This window comes from Narcine bancroftii, chromosome 12 (assembly GCF_036971445.1).
Source record: "Narcine bancroftii isolate sNarBan1 chromosome 12, sNarBan1.hap1, whole genome shotgun sequence".
NCBI lineage: Eukaryota > Metazoa > Chordata > Chondrichthyes > Torpediniformes > Narcinidae > Narcine > Narcine bancroftii.
In genome coordinates, this window is record NC_091480.1 from 21398032 (window position 1) to 21418313 (window position 20282).

Sequence of the window (20282 nt, forward strand, 5' to 3'; positions counted from 1 at the left end):
ATGATTTTTTAAAACCTTTGCAGTTGTGATAGTTTATTGAATATGAAATATGAGTCGATCCATATGCCATTTATGATCAAAACCATTATAACTAATCTGACTTGTGCAGTAATTGGGAAAGGTACATTTCCAAGTAAGTTGATATATCCTAGCTAATCAATTGTGATATTTAAGATCCTACTGCTGTATGGCATCCAAATATTCATAAGACATAGGAACAGAAATAGGCTGTTCAGCCCATCAAGTGCCCACCATATGATCATGAGCTGATCCATTTTCCCACAGCCCAGTGTCTGGCCTTCTCCCTATAATCTTTGATGGCTTGGCGAATCAAGAACCTATCAATCTCTTCCTTAAATACACCCAATGACCTGGCTTCCACAATCACTTTTGGCAACAAATTCCACAGATTTACCACCATCTTGCGAAAGAAATTCCTCCACATCTCTGTTCTAAGTGTACGGCCTTCAAACCTGAAGTTGTGCCCTCTTGTCCTAGACTCTCCCACCATGGGAAACAACCTTTCTACATCTTCTCTGTCCACGCCTTTCAACATTCAAAATGTTTCAGTGAGATTTCTTCCCCCATCCATTCTCCTAAATTCCAACGTGTACAAGCCAAAAGCTGTCAAAGGCTCATATGATAACTTTCATTCTCAGAATTATCCTTGTGAACTCCTCTGAACCCTGTCCCACATCAGCAGATCCTTTCTTAAATGAGGAACCAAATTCGCACAATACTCCAAGTGAGGTCTCACCAGTGCCTTATAAAGGCTCAACATCACATCCCTGTTCTTGTATTCTATTCCTTTTGAAATGAATGCCAGCCTTTCAGTTGCCTTTTTCACCACCTTCAGGATATCCTGCACGAGGACTCCCAGGGCCCTTTGCATCTGGATATTTTTGATTTTCTCCTCATTTAGAAAATAAACTGCCTGTTTATTTGTTTATATACCAAAGTGAACGACCGTACACTTTCTGACTTTGGATTTCATTTGCCATTTTTCTGCCCATTCTCCCAATCTATCTCCTTCCTGTTTCTTCCACCTACCTTCATATCATTTGCAAACTTGGCCATAATGCCAATTAAAATTATTAATCTACAACATTAAAAAGAACTGGCCCCAACACTGAGCCCTACAACAGGCAGCCAACTAGATTACGTTTCCTGTCAACCAACTCTCTGCTTTCTGCCCATCAACCAATGCTCTACCCACTCTATTCTGTTTCTTGTTTTGCCACCGGCTCTTGTGCAGCACATGAATGATAAAGTTCTGAATTTTTCAGTGGTTGATGAAATGCAACAAATAGCGAAGGGAAACATTAACTTGGCTCGTATGTTCTTTTGTATTCATTTTGAGATACATAATTCTAACAATGGAGTTATCAGTATTGATGTTTCAACAAACTAAAAAAAGGATCATGAGGCAAAAGGAAATTTGTTTTCTTTAATGTTTTGCTGAGCAATTTACATTAATTGGCATTAACTTATCCCCTAAGATTTCCATACCTTAATCAATAAATTTGTATGTTTTCCATGTATTAATAAAAAAATAGTTGGTAGTTCTCCAGCACATTTATGACATTTCTCAATTCCCACTACCCTAAGGGTGAATAAACTCTTTCCAACACTGTAGCCCAACACCATTTTAAGGAATATATATGCCAGCATACAATATTGTTGAAAATAGAAATACAAAGATCACAGTCGATGTGTCATTGTGTGCAGTCATTGGCACTCTAAAGGAGTGCTGCGCATATATCTTAAATAAGGGGTTGGTGACAACAGCTCCAATTTATTCAGCAAAACTTTAATACTGATGGGCACTGTAAAAATGTGGTTTCTACTCTTATCCAGAAAGCTGAAGGTGAAACAGTTGCTGTTTTCCAAATACATCTGAAGCTTAAAACCATTTTACTACAATATGAAACCACATAAAATGTACAGACAACAGTTTTAAGGCATTCATAAATCACAAGTTGCACATAACTAGATTGTTGTCTGGAATTAGAGTCTAAATTCTGCAAATGTTAATAACCTGAATCTTTTATCATATGAGAATGTAGCAATTGAAGATTCAGATGAGATTAAGCATGTGTTCTAAAAAAGTATGCTATATCCTTGCCTATTTCCTTCCTTGATGTTGGAGTAGGAGGCCGCAATGACCTCTTGACTAAAGCAACGTTGGCTCTGCGTGAAAACTAATATTGTATTAGTATAAACATTGTGCTTACTTTTTGTAGTCTTGATATACGTCACAAGATAGTTCAGTATTTTCAGTACCTGTACTTGGGAGGGTCTATTCCCCATCTAAACCCAGTTAATGATGACCCTTTGCTCCAATATTTGTCCCTTCAATTAAATGTTAATTGAAGAACTAAAACAAAGTATTTGTTAAATAATGTAGGTTTTTATCTCTAGCTTAAAATGGTTATGCTTGTACAAAGAATCATTCAATTCTCACCATAATCAATCAACTGTACATTTATTTTGGCTCCAACAATGTTTCTAACTCAATAAAACAACATCGTGGTAGAAAACAACCACTCATTCTCGCAATTGATGCTGGCCTCATCACTACACTGTATAATAAATTGACAGTTCAGCTTGAGCAGAAATACAGCTATGAACCACAAATTGAGATGATCTAATCATCTGATAATCTACTTTTCCACCAATAAAGTGATCTGAAATAAATCATTTGTAACTCATCAATCTACATACTGAGTTATAAAGTGCTTTGGGAACTCCTGAATGATTTTGTATATGAAAACCATTTAATAACTGCCAATTTAAAAAATTTGAAATTAAAAGAAATATTTTATTATTTTTACTCATTACGTGTTGATAAGGCAGCACCCATTGTATTGTCAATATTTTAAATGAATATTTGGTTGAAACATTTTTGTTTAAATATACAGTTGGACATAAAATGGAAGAGGAAGTTGAAGAGACACTGCCCATTCCTGTTGAAGAGCCTTTTAAGATTCCCACCCAGTATGAAATGCTTCTTAAAATCAGAAAAGATTGTAATTAAATGGCACATGACTGTTACTAAATATTTTCATTTCAAATTAACCAGGTGGAATGTGACACCACTATAATGGTATTTTAATAAGATTTTGGAAATAAAATTTTTGCACATCCTAAATTTGGTCAACACGTGAGTTGTCCTGTATTTTACGCATACAGACAAATCGACTACTTGCACATATTGATTGTCTTCAATAGATATTCTGTAAAATTCAGTGTGTATGCTTTAAGATTTCATGGTACTGCTTTTAGATAACAATTTTTAATCGATGTGTCAAAAGATTGACCAATCGTTTTAGTTGTAAATAAAATCTACAATTGTACCATAGACAAGTAGAAGGTTAAATACCAGGCATTATTATGAAAGAACAACCAACAATAAAATTACTTTTAGTTAAGATTAATTGTAAAGCTACATCAGTGAATGTATTTTTCACTAGAGAATTGAAAGTTACAGGTAAGTATACTGTACAAATTTGATTTACATTATACAGAAAAATGATTTTGTAATCTGACAAATTAAAGGGACTTTCACCTTGTGGCCACAAAGCGTTTGGATGTTGACATTTTACAAACCTCGATGGATTAATGTAGTAATTGAGGAAGAGCTTTATGCAAGCTTAAAAAAAAGTCTACAGCAGCAATCTTTTGTTCCATCTTTCAACTACAAGTTGAAATTAACTTGGAATTAACAAAACTCCTTGCATACAAAACATACTCGTGTTTTAATTATTAAAACGTTCCTATCTCACTTGCTTTCAGTAGACAGTACACATGCACCACAGACTGAATCTTCATTGCAAAGGAAAATATTACTGTCTAGTCATATATAGATCAAACTACAATTGAAACTGTACATTGACAGATCAAATGACATCATGGCTTTTCTATCGGATAATTACGGAATTCCAAAACAAATAAAAATACCAAAGTTGTGTTCTATTGCAATTGACTCTTCTCCACTTACTACTGATGTTGCAGAAAAATCATGAAACATAAACAAGCCGCCTCTATCTCCCCCAGGGAGTTCCATTATTAGATATTGGTTTTGCAGAAACGAAGCAATACTTAAAAATCACACGCCATAATTTATTAAATGTAATCCACTCTATATTTATTTACATCAACACAAAAATGCTCCAGAGCCATAACTGTTTTCTTCGGAATTGTACTGGTGCTGCTTTCATTTTTAAAGACCCGCAGCTTTATAGGAAAACGTACTTCATATGTACACCCAACACACTTCACTGTACAATCCTACATTAGAAAAAAATCAGTTTTGAATATATTCCCATTTAACTGGGCTTCAAACAGTTTCTGATGATTTCATTACCACAAGCTTCCACTTGTACTGATTCTTGTTCATTGAACAGCTGGAATCTGCTCATACAGTTTTGCCTTCACCAAAGATGTCTTCCTGCATAGCTTGGAGGAGCAGATGGGATCTGAAAAATAAGTGAAACATTAGGGCATGAATCTGACAAATTATTACACTTCTGATAAATGATGGTGTTCAAATTATGACTATTAATATAAAATTGATGATTAAAAATTTTGTAACAACAGAAAAAGATATTGGGTTTATGCCAGCACATGGAAATGAGGTGGGGGGGGGGGGGGGTTGGTGGTGATGGGGATGCAGTCCAATTTGTCCCACTGCTTCTCCTCTTTGCAGCTTAATCCCTCTCAGATGCTCTTCAACTCTTCTTTCATTCCTTTGAACCCCTATGTCATAGGTGCTCTGTGATTAGTAAGGGATTGCTTAAGGTGGCATGTGGATGGAAAGAAAAAGGTTGAAAACCACTTTTAATTGTACCTAATTGACTTGTTATCTGCAGATTCATAACTCCAAAGGAAATGGGCCAATGACCATTTTTCTCAGCAAAATATTTCACGAACAACTGGGTCTAGAGCAGTGATTCTCAACCTTCCCTTTCCACCCACAGACCACCTTAAGCAATCCCTTACTAATCACAGAGTACTTATGGCATAGGGATTACTTAAAGTGCGATGTGAGTGGAAAGAAAAAGGTTGAGAACCATTGCTTTAGAAATTTAGGGCTAATTTAGTTAGCAGCTTAACCTACTGGCGTGTCTTCGGGACATGGGAGGAAACCTGTCATGGAAACTCCACAGACAGAACCTTGGATCGCGAGATAAACCGGGTCTTTGGACCGGAAAGGCAACAGTACCAAGTGCTGCACCTTAGTGGAACCTTGAGACAAACCACATTTTGTATTATTAATAAAACTGAGTACAAAAATATTACAATTATTTTCAATTGAGTGAATATTTCTGCAGAACATCAGAAATACAATTAAAAGGGCAAGATTTGCAAATACCTAGTGCAGTGGTTTCTCAACCTTTTCCTTTCCACTCACATCCCACTTTAAATAATCCCTATGCCATCGGTGCTCTGTGATTAGCAAGAGATTGCTTAAGGTGGCATGTGAGTGGGAAGGAAAGGTTGAGAATCACTGCTCTCGACCCAATTGTTACTGAAATATTTTGCTTGAGAAAAATTGTCATTGGCCCATTTCCTTTGGAGTTATGAGGCCGTGCACATAACGAGTCAATGAGGTACGATTAAAACAGTGGTGTTCAAACTTTTTCTTTCCATCCACATACCACCTTAAGCAATCCCCCTACTAATCACAGAGCACCCCTGGCCAGGGAATACTTAAAGTGGTACGTGAGTGGAAAGAAAAAGGTTGAGAACCACTGATTGAGAGAAAATGGTACTTTGCCATATGCTTCACCTGCACCAGTTGTCATGAAGGTGATCTCTTGCACTGTAGATGAAATGCAGGGAGGGAGAGACGACACACATCAACTCTTTTCAAATTGGAATATAGGGGAAGGGGGTCATAAAACACCAGAGTCTTAAAATACAAACTGAATGCCCCTAAAATAGTTGCTTATTGTCAACTCTCAAATGATCCTCCTTTAAAAGGACATCAAGATTTCCAAAAGTCAAAAGCATCTGTAATATTGAATGTTACATCCATTAAATAGCTACACAATTAAATCACAAAACATTGATACAATACAAACCATTTTAAAAGTTCTCCTTCAGAAGTTTTGCTTTCACTCAACTTTTTGAATTACAAATACACTTTTTGGTGGCAACAGCTCAAAAAGTAAATCCTATTGTTCTTTAATTCCAGGTTGCTTGATTCTTCTGCAATATTTGGAATGTTTTGCAAGTTATATTTTGGCAGGAACCTGTACTAGATAGAAGTTATGATCTCACTGAATTTCGATGCAGAGTGAAGGGAGTGTTTGCCTGACTCATTTACTGTGCTCTTCCTATTAGAATTCTAAATACTGAATATCCGCAAAATTCAAAAAAAGTCACCAACTTACATTTCCACCATTAAGTACAACTGCCATTTCAGTGGGTTGGTAAACATTGCTCCGAAGCTGAATGTTGGGTCTTTGTCCAAGACTCCCGTTGCGAAATCCAGATTTAAAGGCTATATGATAGGAAAGGGAGGAGAAGAAAATATTAGTTTACAGAGGACAATAAAACCCCTGTAACAATAATGCAACCAAATTTCAAACATGAACACCTGCCATATATAATACAGAAATATCTTTCTTGCTAAGGCGTGACTAAATCAATAGGAGCCAAATGTGTTGGCTTTTATTAAATATTTTAGCATTTGTAAACTATTTCTCAATTAAATTTATGGCACAGGAAGCCAGTATGCCCACCCAAACTACTATTTTTAAAATGCTTGTCTTTTTTTCTAACTAATAATTGACTACATTAAGTTGTCATCCTTGTGTGCAACAGAGAACAACATCCACTTTTTGCTGGGTAAGAATGAGTAGAGAATAAAATAGGAAAATAACTTCAAGAACGAAACAAACATCGTTAAAAACCTCAAAGTCGTGCTTACCTGCTCCAGATTCATCCAAGGAGAAAGCCTTATTTTCCATGTAAGTGCGCGGAAGTTGCAGTTCTTCTTCCAAGTTAGTTTCCCGTATTCTGGGCTGAACTGCGTCAAAGTAATCTGGGGTGTTTTGTTTTGATGGAACAATTGAGCAATGGACTTCCGGGATTGCATGAAATATGAGGAATATCCATCCATTAGAAACAAGTGCAATGGAGAGAGCGGGATCATCCCATAAAGGTTGTTTATTCAGTTGTCTGTTGCCGAAGAGGTACATGGCAATCCATGCAATCCAAATCAAGATAGAGAAGAGCATCGTTAGAATAATACAGGTTCCATTCTTCTTCCATTTCTTAAACTTCCCACACAAGGTGAAGAAGGAAAGGGTAAAGGTAACAGCCATCAGAAACATAACATAAATGGATGCCATGACAAAGTCCATCCGCTCATATTTGCAAGCAGGTTTTTCTTCTCTCACGATAGTTAGGATCAGCCACTCCACTGCAATAATAATCTGAACTAGCATGAGGCAGATTGCGATGCCAGCCAACAACAATCCAGAAGGGCTTTTGCCATGTTGTACCAGCTCTCGGAGTCTCCATGCCTGCACTAACAAGCATGAAAAGCAGAGTGCAAACAGAACACCCCACAAGAATCTTCTTGTAGGACATGTTCTTTCATCTTCTGGTATGATAAATGCAAATGACAGTCCAAACAACCCAAGTGTGCCAAGCAAGAACAGGAACTGGATTCCCAGCGGACTCTTCTTTTCTTTATCTTTAATGAACGGTAACTTTACCAGAAGAATCAGCATCAACAAAAATGCAGTCAGCACTCCCGCGCCTGCCACTGCCTCCACCACTATTCCCCATATTACATCCAGGCTGCAGAGGTTCAGATAGTGTGGAAGGAGGTTTAATCCACAGCCTCTGTCTGAAATAGGATTGCTTGAGTTCTGCGAATATCCGTAGTTAATTGACGAGAGAAGAATGAAAGAAGCAGCTGAAAGGGTTTTCATATTGTCCACTGAAAAAGGAATTGGGGGTGCGGAGGGATGGGAGTGAGTGGAGAAGCAGACAATCAATTTTAGATAATGCATGGTCAGGTAATTGCAAAGTAAGTTTTGTTTGATGGAACAAACTGTGAAGATGCAAACAATTGAAAGAGCCAATACTGTTTTTTCCTCAGTTATTAAAACAAATAAAAATATTCCACATGAACAATTCCTATCATTTTTGTAACTAGTATAAAAAACGGCACAATACACGAGTGAGATTATTATTTTCAGTCTTATGGTGACATGCTACAGAGCAGTGACTTTGTTAATATTGCGAAAATAAAAAGGAGCAACAGGAAAAAAAAAATCATAGAGCTACCTGATTAAATATTATTTTATATTTTAGGTTTCAAAGCATTAAGGGTGCTGCTTCCAAATGATTTTAAAAAAAAGGAGAGGAAGATGTTTTTTTTTCTATTGTTGGTTTGAAAAATTGGTTCGGTTGGAAAGTTATGTAGATGTTTCCGAGAACACACTTTTCTGGACATTCAACAGATCAAAGCTCAACCATCCTCCATAAGATCTACAATGATGCAACGGAATTCTCCTCCCAAATTAAATTTCCAGATGCGAGAAGGGGTATCAATCAGCCTCCAATGGGATTCATAACTGCAAGTTCAGGTTTCTATAATTGCTATCATTTCATCCAGTGAAAGAGAAGATTAGCCGAGATTAATGGGGAGGTAAGAATCACAGATGAGAAGGAAATAAGATTGTAATTTAAACCATATAATGCTATCCAAATTATTACAATCACATCAAAAAGATTAACAAATCATTGTGGGTTTGAAATGCTTCAGACTTCCTTTTTGTTGCAAATAGTTCATTTTTATTTCTAAATAGTTGAACATCACATTTCTTAAAAAATATATTTTAATATAATAATACAAGACTGGCATTTAAAAAAAAGGATTTAATGCAGCATTTCATTTCAGCCTTCAATAGGTCAGGGGAGGGGAAGTGGGAGAGAAAAAAAAATAGACAGGTGAACAACATGCACTAAATCTGTTTAGCCAGGCATGTGACCTATGCTATGGTTGGAATCACTATATGGTCAGGCCAAAGGACAGATTTTAAATGTACGCAAGTATACTAATCCTCGTATGTCTGGTCTGAAGCACTGATAGCCTAATAAAATTAATAGAGAAGCTCAATTTGTTTAAATTTTGAAGATTAACTTTGATGGAAGTTTCAGAACCGAAGTTTTAATGACATGCTATTTGTGTTTGAGAGCAGGGCAAGGAATACAAAAACCTCCTTAGAAATAGAAGGAGGCTTTGAACCTCAAAGCCTACAATTAATAAGTGTACAGGTTTCCAAGGTTAGTAACCCATCACAGAATAGGAACAGTGTGTGCATGAATGGATTTTAGGTGAGTAGGGGGTTGCACAGGACCAGACCCACCCTCTCGACAACCCTTCCTGAATCCAGTGGCATGGTGAGATCCAAAATAGCTTGGGGATCTTCTGTTGCAGTGAATGACCAGATGGATGGGATGCCCTTTCCGCACTTTACGGCACATTTGCTAGATGGCCGTTGACCCTACGAGAGAGTCCATCCACCCTTTGACAGGTTTTTCGTCCTGCAGGGTGTCTACCCACCCTCCTCACCAGGCATCTATTGGGGGAGCCGGTTTAGTCGCCAATCACCCGACCATGCGACAGGTAGTGCTGTGTTACATAGCACCAGTGGCACTCAGATGAGTGGCCTGACCATCAAACATTTTATTGAATCCATACGACATTCCAAAATGTACATAGTAGGAATTTACAAATAGCTACCTATTTGTTTAAAAAGGTTGATTCTGAAACAGGAGTGTCTGCAGGTGGCTGTGATTCTAGTGCCATGCATACAAGTACTCGAGAAACTCAGGAGGTCAGGTAGAATCTAAAGGAAGGAAAGGCTAACCAACGTTTCGGCCCTGAGGCCTTTGTCAAGGTATGAGCAGAAAGAAGATAGACAGCGCATTTAGTTCCTTGCCCAGGTGACTCAAGTGCTTGTCTTGAATCTTCTTTAATGTTATCAATTACCTGCCTCCACCTCAGGCAACATTGTTCTACCCACTGTGTGAAAAAATCTCCCTCAGTTCTCCTTTGAACCTCCTACTACTTGGTAGTTATCTTTGTCTTCTAGTTTTAGACACCCTTACCATCAATAAAAGATTCTTGCTAGCTATCCAATGTAGCTACAATACATTCAATTAATACCAGATGAACACAAAAGTCTATACACTGTGATCATTTTGTATACATTTTGTTCATACCTTGAAGGTCTCAAGCATTGGTTCTGTATCTTTATCTTTGCTCTATAAAGTACACTGTTTGACCTGCTTAGTCTCTCCAGCATTGTGTTTATTCTATTGATGTCAACCATTTACTAATATTGAACACTAAATAAGGCACACTTTATTCTAATTGACTCTGCATTGTCTCATTTTCCCCACCAGTATTTTCTATAATTCCATGCAATCCAAGTCCTTTTTCCGAGGAGGTGTGTGTTTAGATGTGTGCTACATATTCTAGGATTTAAAAACAAGAAATGCAAAATAAGGAATAGCTTGGGATTTTTGAAACTTCCTCAGAGAAGCTTGTAACATTTTGAAAACCTGCAGAAAAGGAAATAAAATAGAAGCTGAGACCATGACGATGTTAGCAAGGAGAAATAAAATGATGGAAAGGATCACAGGAGTCACCCTCTTCCCACCCCCACCTCAAAATCAACATGATTACTGAGATCATTGTCTGAAGAGGGCACACAAAATCACCGAGGACCCCTTCCACTCTGCCCATAGCAGCTTTCAGCTGCTCCCATGGGGGAAGAGATACAGGAGGATCAGAGCCAGCGCCACCAGGCTGAGGAACAGCCTCTTCCCACAGACAGTGAGAACGGTGAAGGACCAAAGGAACTGCTCACACTGACTATCCAAGACTCTCATATTCATGAAACAATATTTATTTATTTATATAGATGAAATACTAGTCCTGCATATGCATTGTTTGTATGTGTGTTATATCTGGCTGTGCGTCTGCATTTTTGCACCGAGGATCGGAGAACGCTTTTCACAGGTTATACTGGTACAATCTGATGACAATAAACTTGAGTAATAGGACAGTAGGAAAAAACTTTCAAAATGATAGAACTTATGTTTTAAGTACAAAAACAATAGTTTTTGACCAGATTTTAAAAAAATGTACAGAGAAGTCTTGTGGAAAGTTGACCTTGTATTTGAGTTGAATCTACATTATAGTTATGTGAGAACTTAAAGAGGGTTTCATTCTTCTGGAAGTGACCTGTGACCCGACCATGTAAAGGGCTTGATAGGGTTGACATTGAGGTGTTGTTTTGGACTGTCAATATATTTTGATTATCAAACTGATTTTGGATGATCTGTACCGTGTCTAGATACCGTTGCTGACATGTCTGTCCATGGTGTCATGCATTTCCAGTCACAGACCAACCACATATTGGAGGAACAACACCTCATCTTCTGTCTGGGCACCCTCCAACTGGATGGCATTAACATCAACTTCTCCAGCTCCCCCTTCTTCCCTCGTCACCTTTATCCCAGCTGTGTCACTCTCTTTCCCCCTGTTTTCTGTCACAGAGCTAAAATTAATTCTCACCTTTCCTCTCATCATATCCAGTTCACACCTTTTGTTGGCCTGGATTCCTCCACCAGTCAACCTTGTTTTTATTGACATCTTCCTGTTCTTTGTTTATTTCTGAAGGAAGAGCTCAGGCTGAAAATGTGGGTAATATATCTTTACCTCCCATGGATGTTGCGAGATGGGCCGAGTTCCTCCAGCCTTTCTGTGCATTTTTACTGTAATTGCAGCGTCTGCAGACTTTCATATTTCACTCTATATACAGTTGTGGTCAACTAAGCGATTATTAAAGTAGGTCCTGAATCCTGTATGAACCCGGACTCCATCAAATTCTAAAAATTAAATCACTGAAGAAAAAATTGACAGGCAACCCCCCCCCCCCAGGCAAAAAGATTGCCAAGTTAAGCAAATTATTAAATGTGATGCTCAAACATGACAGTTTTTGGTACAGATACGCATCTCCCTAGAGTAATGAGCTGCATATATTATTGTGATCATGTCCAAGTATTCTGCCCATTCCCTTTTACCAATATGGAACAAATATTACTGGCTGGAGATAGGATCACCCCCATATTAATTCTGATTCGGACATGGACTTGTTATGCATTTAAAATAGCTGGCTCAAACTCTTGAAAAACTGCGCAACCTTATGGGGCCTTTTTCACAAGCTTGATTCAAACAGACGGCTCACCTCACATCCATTTTCTTACAGTGGTATTAGGATCAATGATTTAATGTTTCCACTTCTTGAACAGTATTTTAAATAGTGATGGCAGTGGCTTGGAAGTGGAAAAGTTATATTTGGAGCGGGAACTCAAGAAACATCAGACCTTGGTCACTGTTGAATGTGAAAAAGGAAAAGCCAGATACCATCCATCCATTTCTGGCGCTTTAGGTATTTTTGGAGGCTTGGTGCATGAGATGTAAATAGAATGTGTACCAAAAGAACATTTTAAAATGGAACAGCGTTGGCTGATAGGTTCAAAGAACATGCATGAATGTCAGTTGAATGAATTTCACATGGAATTTGCAAACTTAGGGGGGCAACAAAACCACAGATCAAGATTTCAGTTGGGAGACTTGGAGAGAAGGATCTACTTGGGTAGATCTTTCAAAGAGCCCTCAGAATGTGAATGGGTCGAAATGCTTCCCTCTTAAACTGTAATTCTGGGAAAATCGACACTACAGTCAAAAGGTCACACCAACAAACTACTCGTTACCTAACAATTTATCCCATTTTGCGTGGTGACAGAAATTCGATTTAGATTTTAGTAAGAGCATGTGGGGCCACTGTGAGAGTAAATACATCTGTTGTTCCTAGATGTAAAAACAGTTTAAACCAAAATTGGCATCTGAAATCTTGCAAGCGAGATGGCCAGGCAACCCCCCCCCCCCGCATTAAATTAGCAGCGACAGCTGAAAGCCTCAACAAAATACCTTAACGATGAGCCATCTCGTTCCCTTGCCAGTGAGAAAGACGCCAAATGATACCTACTATTGAACAGTCATCCAGACCATGTATCTCACCCAAAGTGCCCGTCTCCCCCGACAGGGAATCCGAATCCACATGCACGTTTAAATGAGCTGACCCGAATGATAGTCCCACCTCGCTGCTCCATGCAGTGCTAAACATTGGACCCAGTCCAGACACACGCGAGTTGCCTTCATTCTTGGTTGATAGCAAATGGCACCTCTGCCTAACACTGAATCATTTGGTGTATTGATTGAACAGCGTCTCCCTGTCACTGCTTGTGTTCCACAGCCGCACCGAAAGACAATGGTAAATCGCGTTTGAGAAGCAGCAGGAGAAAAATTCCCTGTAAACCTCCAAAATATGTCATGACGAGCGTACCCTTGAAATGACTATCTTTAGAAATGAACAGGAAAAGATCCCAACCGACCTAATATCTTCCAATTCTTCACAAAAACACATTTCTGCACCGCAGTATTCACACAAAGCAAAAACAAAACCCAATATCGGACACAGTTACTTTCCAAACTGTTTTGAAACACAAAAACACCCCAAAAGAACAAGCCAGTTTCCAACTGAACGAGGACGCACCTCCAACGATCCAGATTTCTCTTGGATTTATTTTTTACGGAAAAAAAGATGCGGTGCAGTGAGGCTCGACTCGATGGGACGGGGAAGGGAGAGCTGCGCCCCTCCGCTCCGGACCAAGCGAAGCGAGGCTGGGCCGGGCCAGCAGAATCCGAGCTCCTCCACCACCGCCTCCTCCTCGCACTTTCAGTCGGCGAATGCAACCCGCGGCGCTCGCTGCTCGCGATTGCAATTTCTCTCCTGACGTCAACGACACTGCCATGTGAAACTGACTAATCGCATGTCCTGCGCTGGGACGGTCCAACTGGGGCAAGGGAGCAACTTCAGTTTGGTGGGGGGGGGATCACTTTCAGCTTCGACACCGAACCGTCCTCCGCGCCGCAAGAAGTCACAGCTACTCGGGTTCAACCGGCCACGTCAATGGGACCCACTTGCCCATTCTCGCTGCCAAATTGGTCTCGTCGCCCAAACTTTTCCACCATTCGTCTCCAACGACGTGACCCTATCCATCTAACTCCTGGGCTGCCCCGAAGCCTTTTACTCTCAGTTCACACGAAATCTGAGTTAGCCCCCCCCCCCACCCGCACCCCGGTTTTGTTGAACCTCTTTAAAAGACCGCAGGCGTTATTTTCATTGCTGTGGTCCCACTTCAATCTGTTCCAAGATTCCAAGGCGCGATGTGGATCCAGGCACGCAGCATCTGCAAGAATTTGATTGCACCCTCCATTGAACAAAGACGTCTCTGCCGCCTTGAATTGCCTTATCAGGAAAATATTCTTGTCTCGATTGCAAGATCACAGCATCGTTCAGGACCATAGCGAATGGTGGCTTTTAAATAAACCTGCGTTCATTAAGAAATGCAACTTCTTTTCTAAACACGTAGACTTTGTGCCTTCCAGGATGTTTAATGAAACTCCGAAGATTTGAATATGAAATCTGCACTGCAGCGAGCAGAGTCAAGCCGCCCTCTGGTGTTTCCTCTCGCAGCCTTTTCCTTTGAGAATAAGGTTCTTTTGTTTGAGATGCTCGCGGAGTCGAGGGTGCAATCTCTCGAGTTTGATCGTTTAGATTGAATTGCTCAATTCAGCTATTTATTTATTTAGTTTTGTATGGGGTCGTCTCGACCAGAATGATGGAAATAGCAAAGAAATGTCAGGAATACATCCTAGCAAATGAGAAACTCAAATGGCTATTGGCTTAATGGTATTTATTATTGGCTTCCAAGTTTACCATGAGAAGGAGGGCTATTTATTGGCGTTAATCCCGAGACGTGCAACCACCAAGAAAGGAAGAGTCTGCAAGAATATTTACATTCCACAATCATGCACATGCTGTTTTTATTTTGCTTCTCCTGAATGCCTTTTATGTCTGTGTCCTGAGAGACTGACTAATTCTCCTATTAGTTTGGAAGGCCAGGCGGGTTCTCATACTTTGATTTACCCACTTATGTTACCAATTGCCTTCCCAGTAGGTGTCAATTCCTCCTCTGACCAATCCGTGACGCCACGTGGCTGTGAGTTCACAAACTCGAAACCTTTACTGCTTAAACTGTTAGCTCTGATATAATGAAAGGTTACACCAGAAATGTTGGGTGCTGTAGATTATGAAATACTGTTTCGTTTCATAATCACCGTTGCAATGGTAAATATTTGAAACCTTGATGTTAACTCTCTTTGGCTTGGCTTCGCGGACGAAGATTTATGGAGGGGTACGTCCATGTCTGCTGCAGGCTCGTTGGTGGCTGACAAGTCCGACGCGGACAGGCAGGCGCAGTTGCAGCGGTTGCAAGGGAAAATTGGTGGGTTGGGGTTGGGTGTTGGGTTTTTCCTCCTTTGTCTTTTGTCAGTGAGGTGGGCTCTGCGGTCTTCTTCAAAGGAGGTTGCTGCCCGCCGAACTGTGAGGCGCCAAGATGCACGGTTGGAGGCGAGTTCAGCCCACTGGCGGTGGTCAATGTGGCAACACCAAGTATACAGTATCTTTGGCTTGGCTTCGCGGACGAAGATTTATGGAGGGGGTAAAAAGACCACGTCAGCTGCAGGCTCGTTTGTGGCTGACAAGTCCGATGCGGGACAGGCAGACACGGTTGCAGGGGAAAATTGGTTGGTTGGGGTTGGGTGTTGGGTTTTTCCTCCTTATACAGTATACAACCAGATGAAACACCATTTCTCTGAACCATGGTGCACTCACATACACACATAATACACAGCACATAAATACATATATATGAACATTTCAGCACAGTACAGGCCTTTTGGCCCACAATGTCGTGCCGACTTATGTAAACCTACTCAAAATACTAAACCTTCCCTCCCTCATAACCTTCTATTTTTCTTCATCCATGTACCTGTCTAAGAGTTTTTCAAGTGTCCCTATTGTACCAGCCTCCACCACTACCCTTGTTAATGCATTCAGGCACCTACTACTCTCTGAGTATATAAAAAAAATCCCTGATATCTCCCCTAAACTTTCCTCCCGTCACTTTGTACAAATGTCCTCTGGTGTTTGCTATTCCTGCCCCAGGAAAATGGTGTTGGCTGACTACCTTATCTATGCCTCTCATAATCTTGTAGATCTCTATTAAGTCACCTCTCAACCTTCTTTGCTCCAAAATGAAAAGCCCTAGCTCTTTTAACCTTGCCCCATTAAGCACTTTCTCCAATCCAAGCAACATCCTGGTCCATCTCCTCTGCACCTTCTCCATAGCTTCTCCATCCTTCCTGTAATGTGGCTACCAGAAATGAACACCTAATCAGAGATTTATAGAGCTGCAACATTACCTCATGACTCTTGAACTTAATCCCCCGCCAACATACCAGAAGCCCTATCAACCTTGAGAGATCTATGGACGTGGAACTCCGAGGTCCCTTAGTTTTTCCACACTGTTAAGAATCTTGCTATTAACCATAAATTCTGCTTTCAATTTCTTTTTTTAAACTCTTCAAAAAAACTCAAATAGGCTCATGACACTTGACCTACTCTTCAAAAAGCTACCCTGATTATCTCTGAGAATACTACGCTTCTCTAAATGTTCATAAATCCTGTCCCTAATAATCCTCCCTAATAGTTTTCCAATGACTGACATAAAACTCACTGGTCTATAATTGCCAGGATTCTCCCTATAAACATTTTTAAAGAGGGCAATCACATATCCCATTCTCCAATCCTCCGTACCTCCCCTGTGGCCAGAGAGGATGCAATGATCTTTGCCAATGCCCCAGCAATCTCCTCTCTCACTTGCTGTAGTAACCTGGGATATATCTTGTCTGGTCCTGGGGCCTTATCAATCCTAATGTTTTTAAAAAGATCCAGAATTTCTTCTTTCTTAACTTCAACATGCTCCAGCACATATGCTTGTTCTATTCTGACTTTACCCTAACCAAGATCCCTCTCTCTGGTGACCACTGAAGCAAAATGCTCATTTAGGATCTCCCCTACCTCCTCCACCTTCAGGCACATGTTTCTTCCTTTATTCTTAAGTGGCCCTACCTTCACTCTCGTCATCCTTCTGTTCTTCAGGCATGCATAGAATGCTTTAGGGTTTTCCTTAATCCTACTTGCCAAGGCCTTCTCGTGCCCCCCCTTCTAGCTTTCCCAAGTCCTTCCTTAAGTTCCTTACTGACTACCATATAATTCTCATGAGCTCTTGCTGTTTTTTGCTTCCTAAATCTTGTGTATGTTTCCTCATCTGGCCATTCTATCCTTTTTGCAGTCAGGAGGTCCCAGTCAATATTTGGGGTTGAAGTTTCTCATAACAACAACCTTGTTATTTCTGCACCATCCAAAACCTGCCTTCTTATCTGCTCCTCAGTATCCTGTTTAGGGATCTATGGACTATTCCCAATACAGTAATCACTCTCTTCCTACTTCTGACTTCCATCCCTCCTGACTCAGTTGGCAATTCTTCCACAATGTCTTCCCTTTCTGCAACTGTGATACTATCCTTGATTAGTACTGATACTTCCCCCTGCCCCCAACCCTGTTTTAACTCCCAACTTATCCCATCTAAAACATCTAAACTCCGGCATATATAAAATAAATATGTATGAATATTTTGAATAATTTACTTGCCTTATGATATAATTGGCTTTCACTTAAAGGGGTAGCAACTTCTTTCATAATAAACATGGTATAGGTCAGAGTCAGACATAACTGATTTTTTTTAATAATAAAACTTGGGCAGTTCAATCCAATACCATCTATTTTACAACTTATTTTTGTTCAGGGATATTTTTCATATATAGGTGTCAAAATCATAAATTTGCAATACCATTAATCAATTCAATTCAACATTTAACCATTCATTTCTTAATTGAAACCAGTTTGTATCATCAATTCTGTGCAACTTTTGTGCATAGAGAGTAGTTGGGAAAAGCGTAAAGATCCACAGGGAGCAAATAAGTGGCAGATATTTGTGTCAGTCATTCATTAAGAAAAGCAAATGAAAATCAATTCAAAATTGTAAAAACGGTTACAAAACTTTTTCTAAAATTAATCACTAAGGAAAGCAACTGGTAAATGGAGAAAAAAAAATCCTATATGTTATGATGATGTAGATCAACACTGGGAATAATTACAACTAAAAATGTAAATTTAATATGCATCTCTCTGGCTAGTTAAAGACTCCATCCCTCTTCTTCCAAAGGTCATCTGCAAGTTAATAGTTGGAACATTGATTAATCCATATATTGGTTTAAAACAGCTAAAAATGATCCTTTGACACAAAAGGCCCATTTAAGATAAAAATTGTGCACCATGTGGTATAGCTGTTGGATTTATGCATTGATGCGGCAACAATCTTGTCCTGTCCTCTTGGACTTGATTATCTCCATCAAATTTAATGTTTAAAAATATATTATAAATAAAACCTTTTCCTTATTGTACACCAGCATGAAACAGAAGTATAATACGACATTGTGTGAAACCTATTTAGATAGACTGCAGACTAGAGTGGAGAGCACAAAATTCCTTGGGGTGCATATAAAGGACCACCTATCCTGCACCTAATGCCTCCTAATTAGTCAGGAAGGTGCAGCAGTGCCTACACTTCCTAAGGAGGTTGAGGAGGGCAAGGCTACTCGCCCCCACCTTGACAACATTTTGCAGGAGTCCATTTGAGAGTGTCCTGTTTGGCTGCATCATTGTGTGATCTGGTAGCTGCAAAGCATCGGACTGGAGGTCAATACTGAGGATCATCCCTGGGATCTCCCTTTCCTTTATTGATGACATTTATGGGGAGTGTTTCTTAAATAGGGATCATAGTATTACAGGGGACTCTTTCCATCCAGCACACAGTATCTTTGACCCATTACCATTAAGAAGGAGGTAGTGGAGCATCAAAATCAGCAATGCCATGCTGGGATTTAGTTTCTTCCCACTGGCTGTAAGATTGATGAACAGTATAGTGTAAACAAGTAAATCATCCCAAAATATTAATATGCATTTATTTTAAATTATATGCAGATTGCATTATAGTATGTGTGTACCATGGTGTGGAGAAAAGTGGTTTCATCTGGTTATATATGCGCTGGGTATGTCACGTCTCCAGAATGGAGGACCATCGCCTTCCCAAGATCGTGTTATATGGCGAGCTCTCCACTGGCCACCGTGACAGAGGTGCACCAAAGAAGAGGTACAAGGACTACCTAAAGAAAGCTCTTGGTGCCTGCCCCATTGACCACCGCCAGTGGGCTGATCTCGCCTCCAACCGTGCATCTTGGCGCCTCACAGTTCGGCGGGCAGCAACCTCCTTTGAAGAAGACCGCAGGGCCCATCTCACTGACAAAAGACAAAGGAGGAAAAACCCAACACCCAACCCCAACCCACCAATTTTCCCTTGCAACCGCTGCAACCGTGTCTGCCTGTCCCACATCGGACTTGTCAGCCACAAACGAGCCTGCAGCTGACGTGGACATTACCCCTCCATAAATCTTTGTCCGCGAAGCCAAGCCAAAGATATGTACAGTTATATGACAATGAACTAAATTTCAGTGCAAGGTACATTTATAATTTGATTATGTAAAAGGCTGTCTATGGTTCCAAAGAAGGATGACTGAGTAATTCCATTGTATAATCCAGTTTGATGACTAGAATTGTATAAATTGTATGCACATAATTTATATATAATCTCCTGCATTCATATGGAGAAATTATCATGCTTTCATTGAGAGAAGTTGCTGCTGCTTTTGTTATAACAATGAAAATGCTGTAATTTCTCCACATGAATGTGAACAAGTTGAGATTTCTGTGTACATGTGTGGGAATTTTAAGGTTGTTAAACAAGAAATTGGGGTAAAGTGCAATGCACACACGTGCTGGAGAAACTTAGCATACAGATAAGCAAAGACAAAGGTGATGAGTGCACAGAAAACATTTGCTCTAGAATTTTAGATTGAAGCTATGGAGAGATACTACAGAGAAACGTTTATCAAGTGTACAACAAATCTCAGTCACCCATTTACACCATTAATCCCACATTCTCCTCAACTCTTCACAGATTCTCCCACTTTTCTACACACTGGGGACAATTTTTTAAGTGGGTAATTAACTTGTTAATTAAAATGTCTTTGGAATGTGGGGAAGAAGTCCTGATAATCACTGGGAGCAGGTGCACAGTCAGTACCCAAGGTTAGG

The 20282-nt window shown here is 39.8% G+C and overlaps 2 protein-coding genes across 2 annotated transcripts in view; one reads left to right on the forward strand and one right to left on the reverse strand.

The window, feature by feature from the left end:
• The window catches only part of iqck (IQ motif containing K), a 67169-nt gene extending 64018 nt beyond the window's left edge, over positions 1-3151 (forward strand). Inside the window, exon 10 of the mRNA XM_069904873.1 lies at positions 2922-3151. Coding sequence (XP_069760974.1) covers positions 2922-3037 — 116 coding nt within the window. The 3' untranslated portion in view covers positions 3038-3151. The remainder of the gene's footprint in view (positions 1-2921) is intronic.
• Positions 1434-14207, reverse strand: gprc5ba (G protein-coupled receptor, class C, group 5, member Ba). The gene is made up of 4 exons (XM_069906730.1): positions 13656-14207; positions 6938-7957; positions 6399-6508; positions 1434-4478 (listed from the first exon to the last, which is right to left on the reverse strand). Exons 2-4 carry the CDS (start codon positions 7947-7949, stop codon positions 4434-4436), a joined length of 1167 nt encoding a protein of 388 aa, XP_069762831.1. The 5' UTR covers positions 7950-7957; positions 13656-14207; the 3' UTR covers positions 1434-4433.
• Between the last annotated feature and the right edge of the window lie 6075 nt (positions 14208-20282).

Coding starts and splice junctions, on each gene's coding strand:
- gprc5ba (XM_069906730.1), bottom strand. CDS start 7,949: ATGAAAACCCTTTCAGCTGCTTCTTTCATTCTTCTCTCGTCAATTAAC. Junction 6,509..6,937: donor CTTGGATGAATCTGGAGCAG/GTAAGCACGACT, acceptor CCTATCATATAG/CCTTTAAATCTGGATTTCGC. Junction 4,479..6,398: donor TTGTACTTAATGGTGGAAAT/GTAAGTTGGTGA, acceptor CTTATTTTTCAG/ATCCCATCTGCTCCTCCAAG.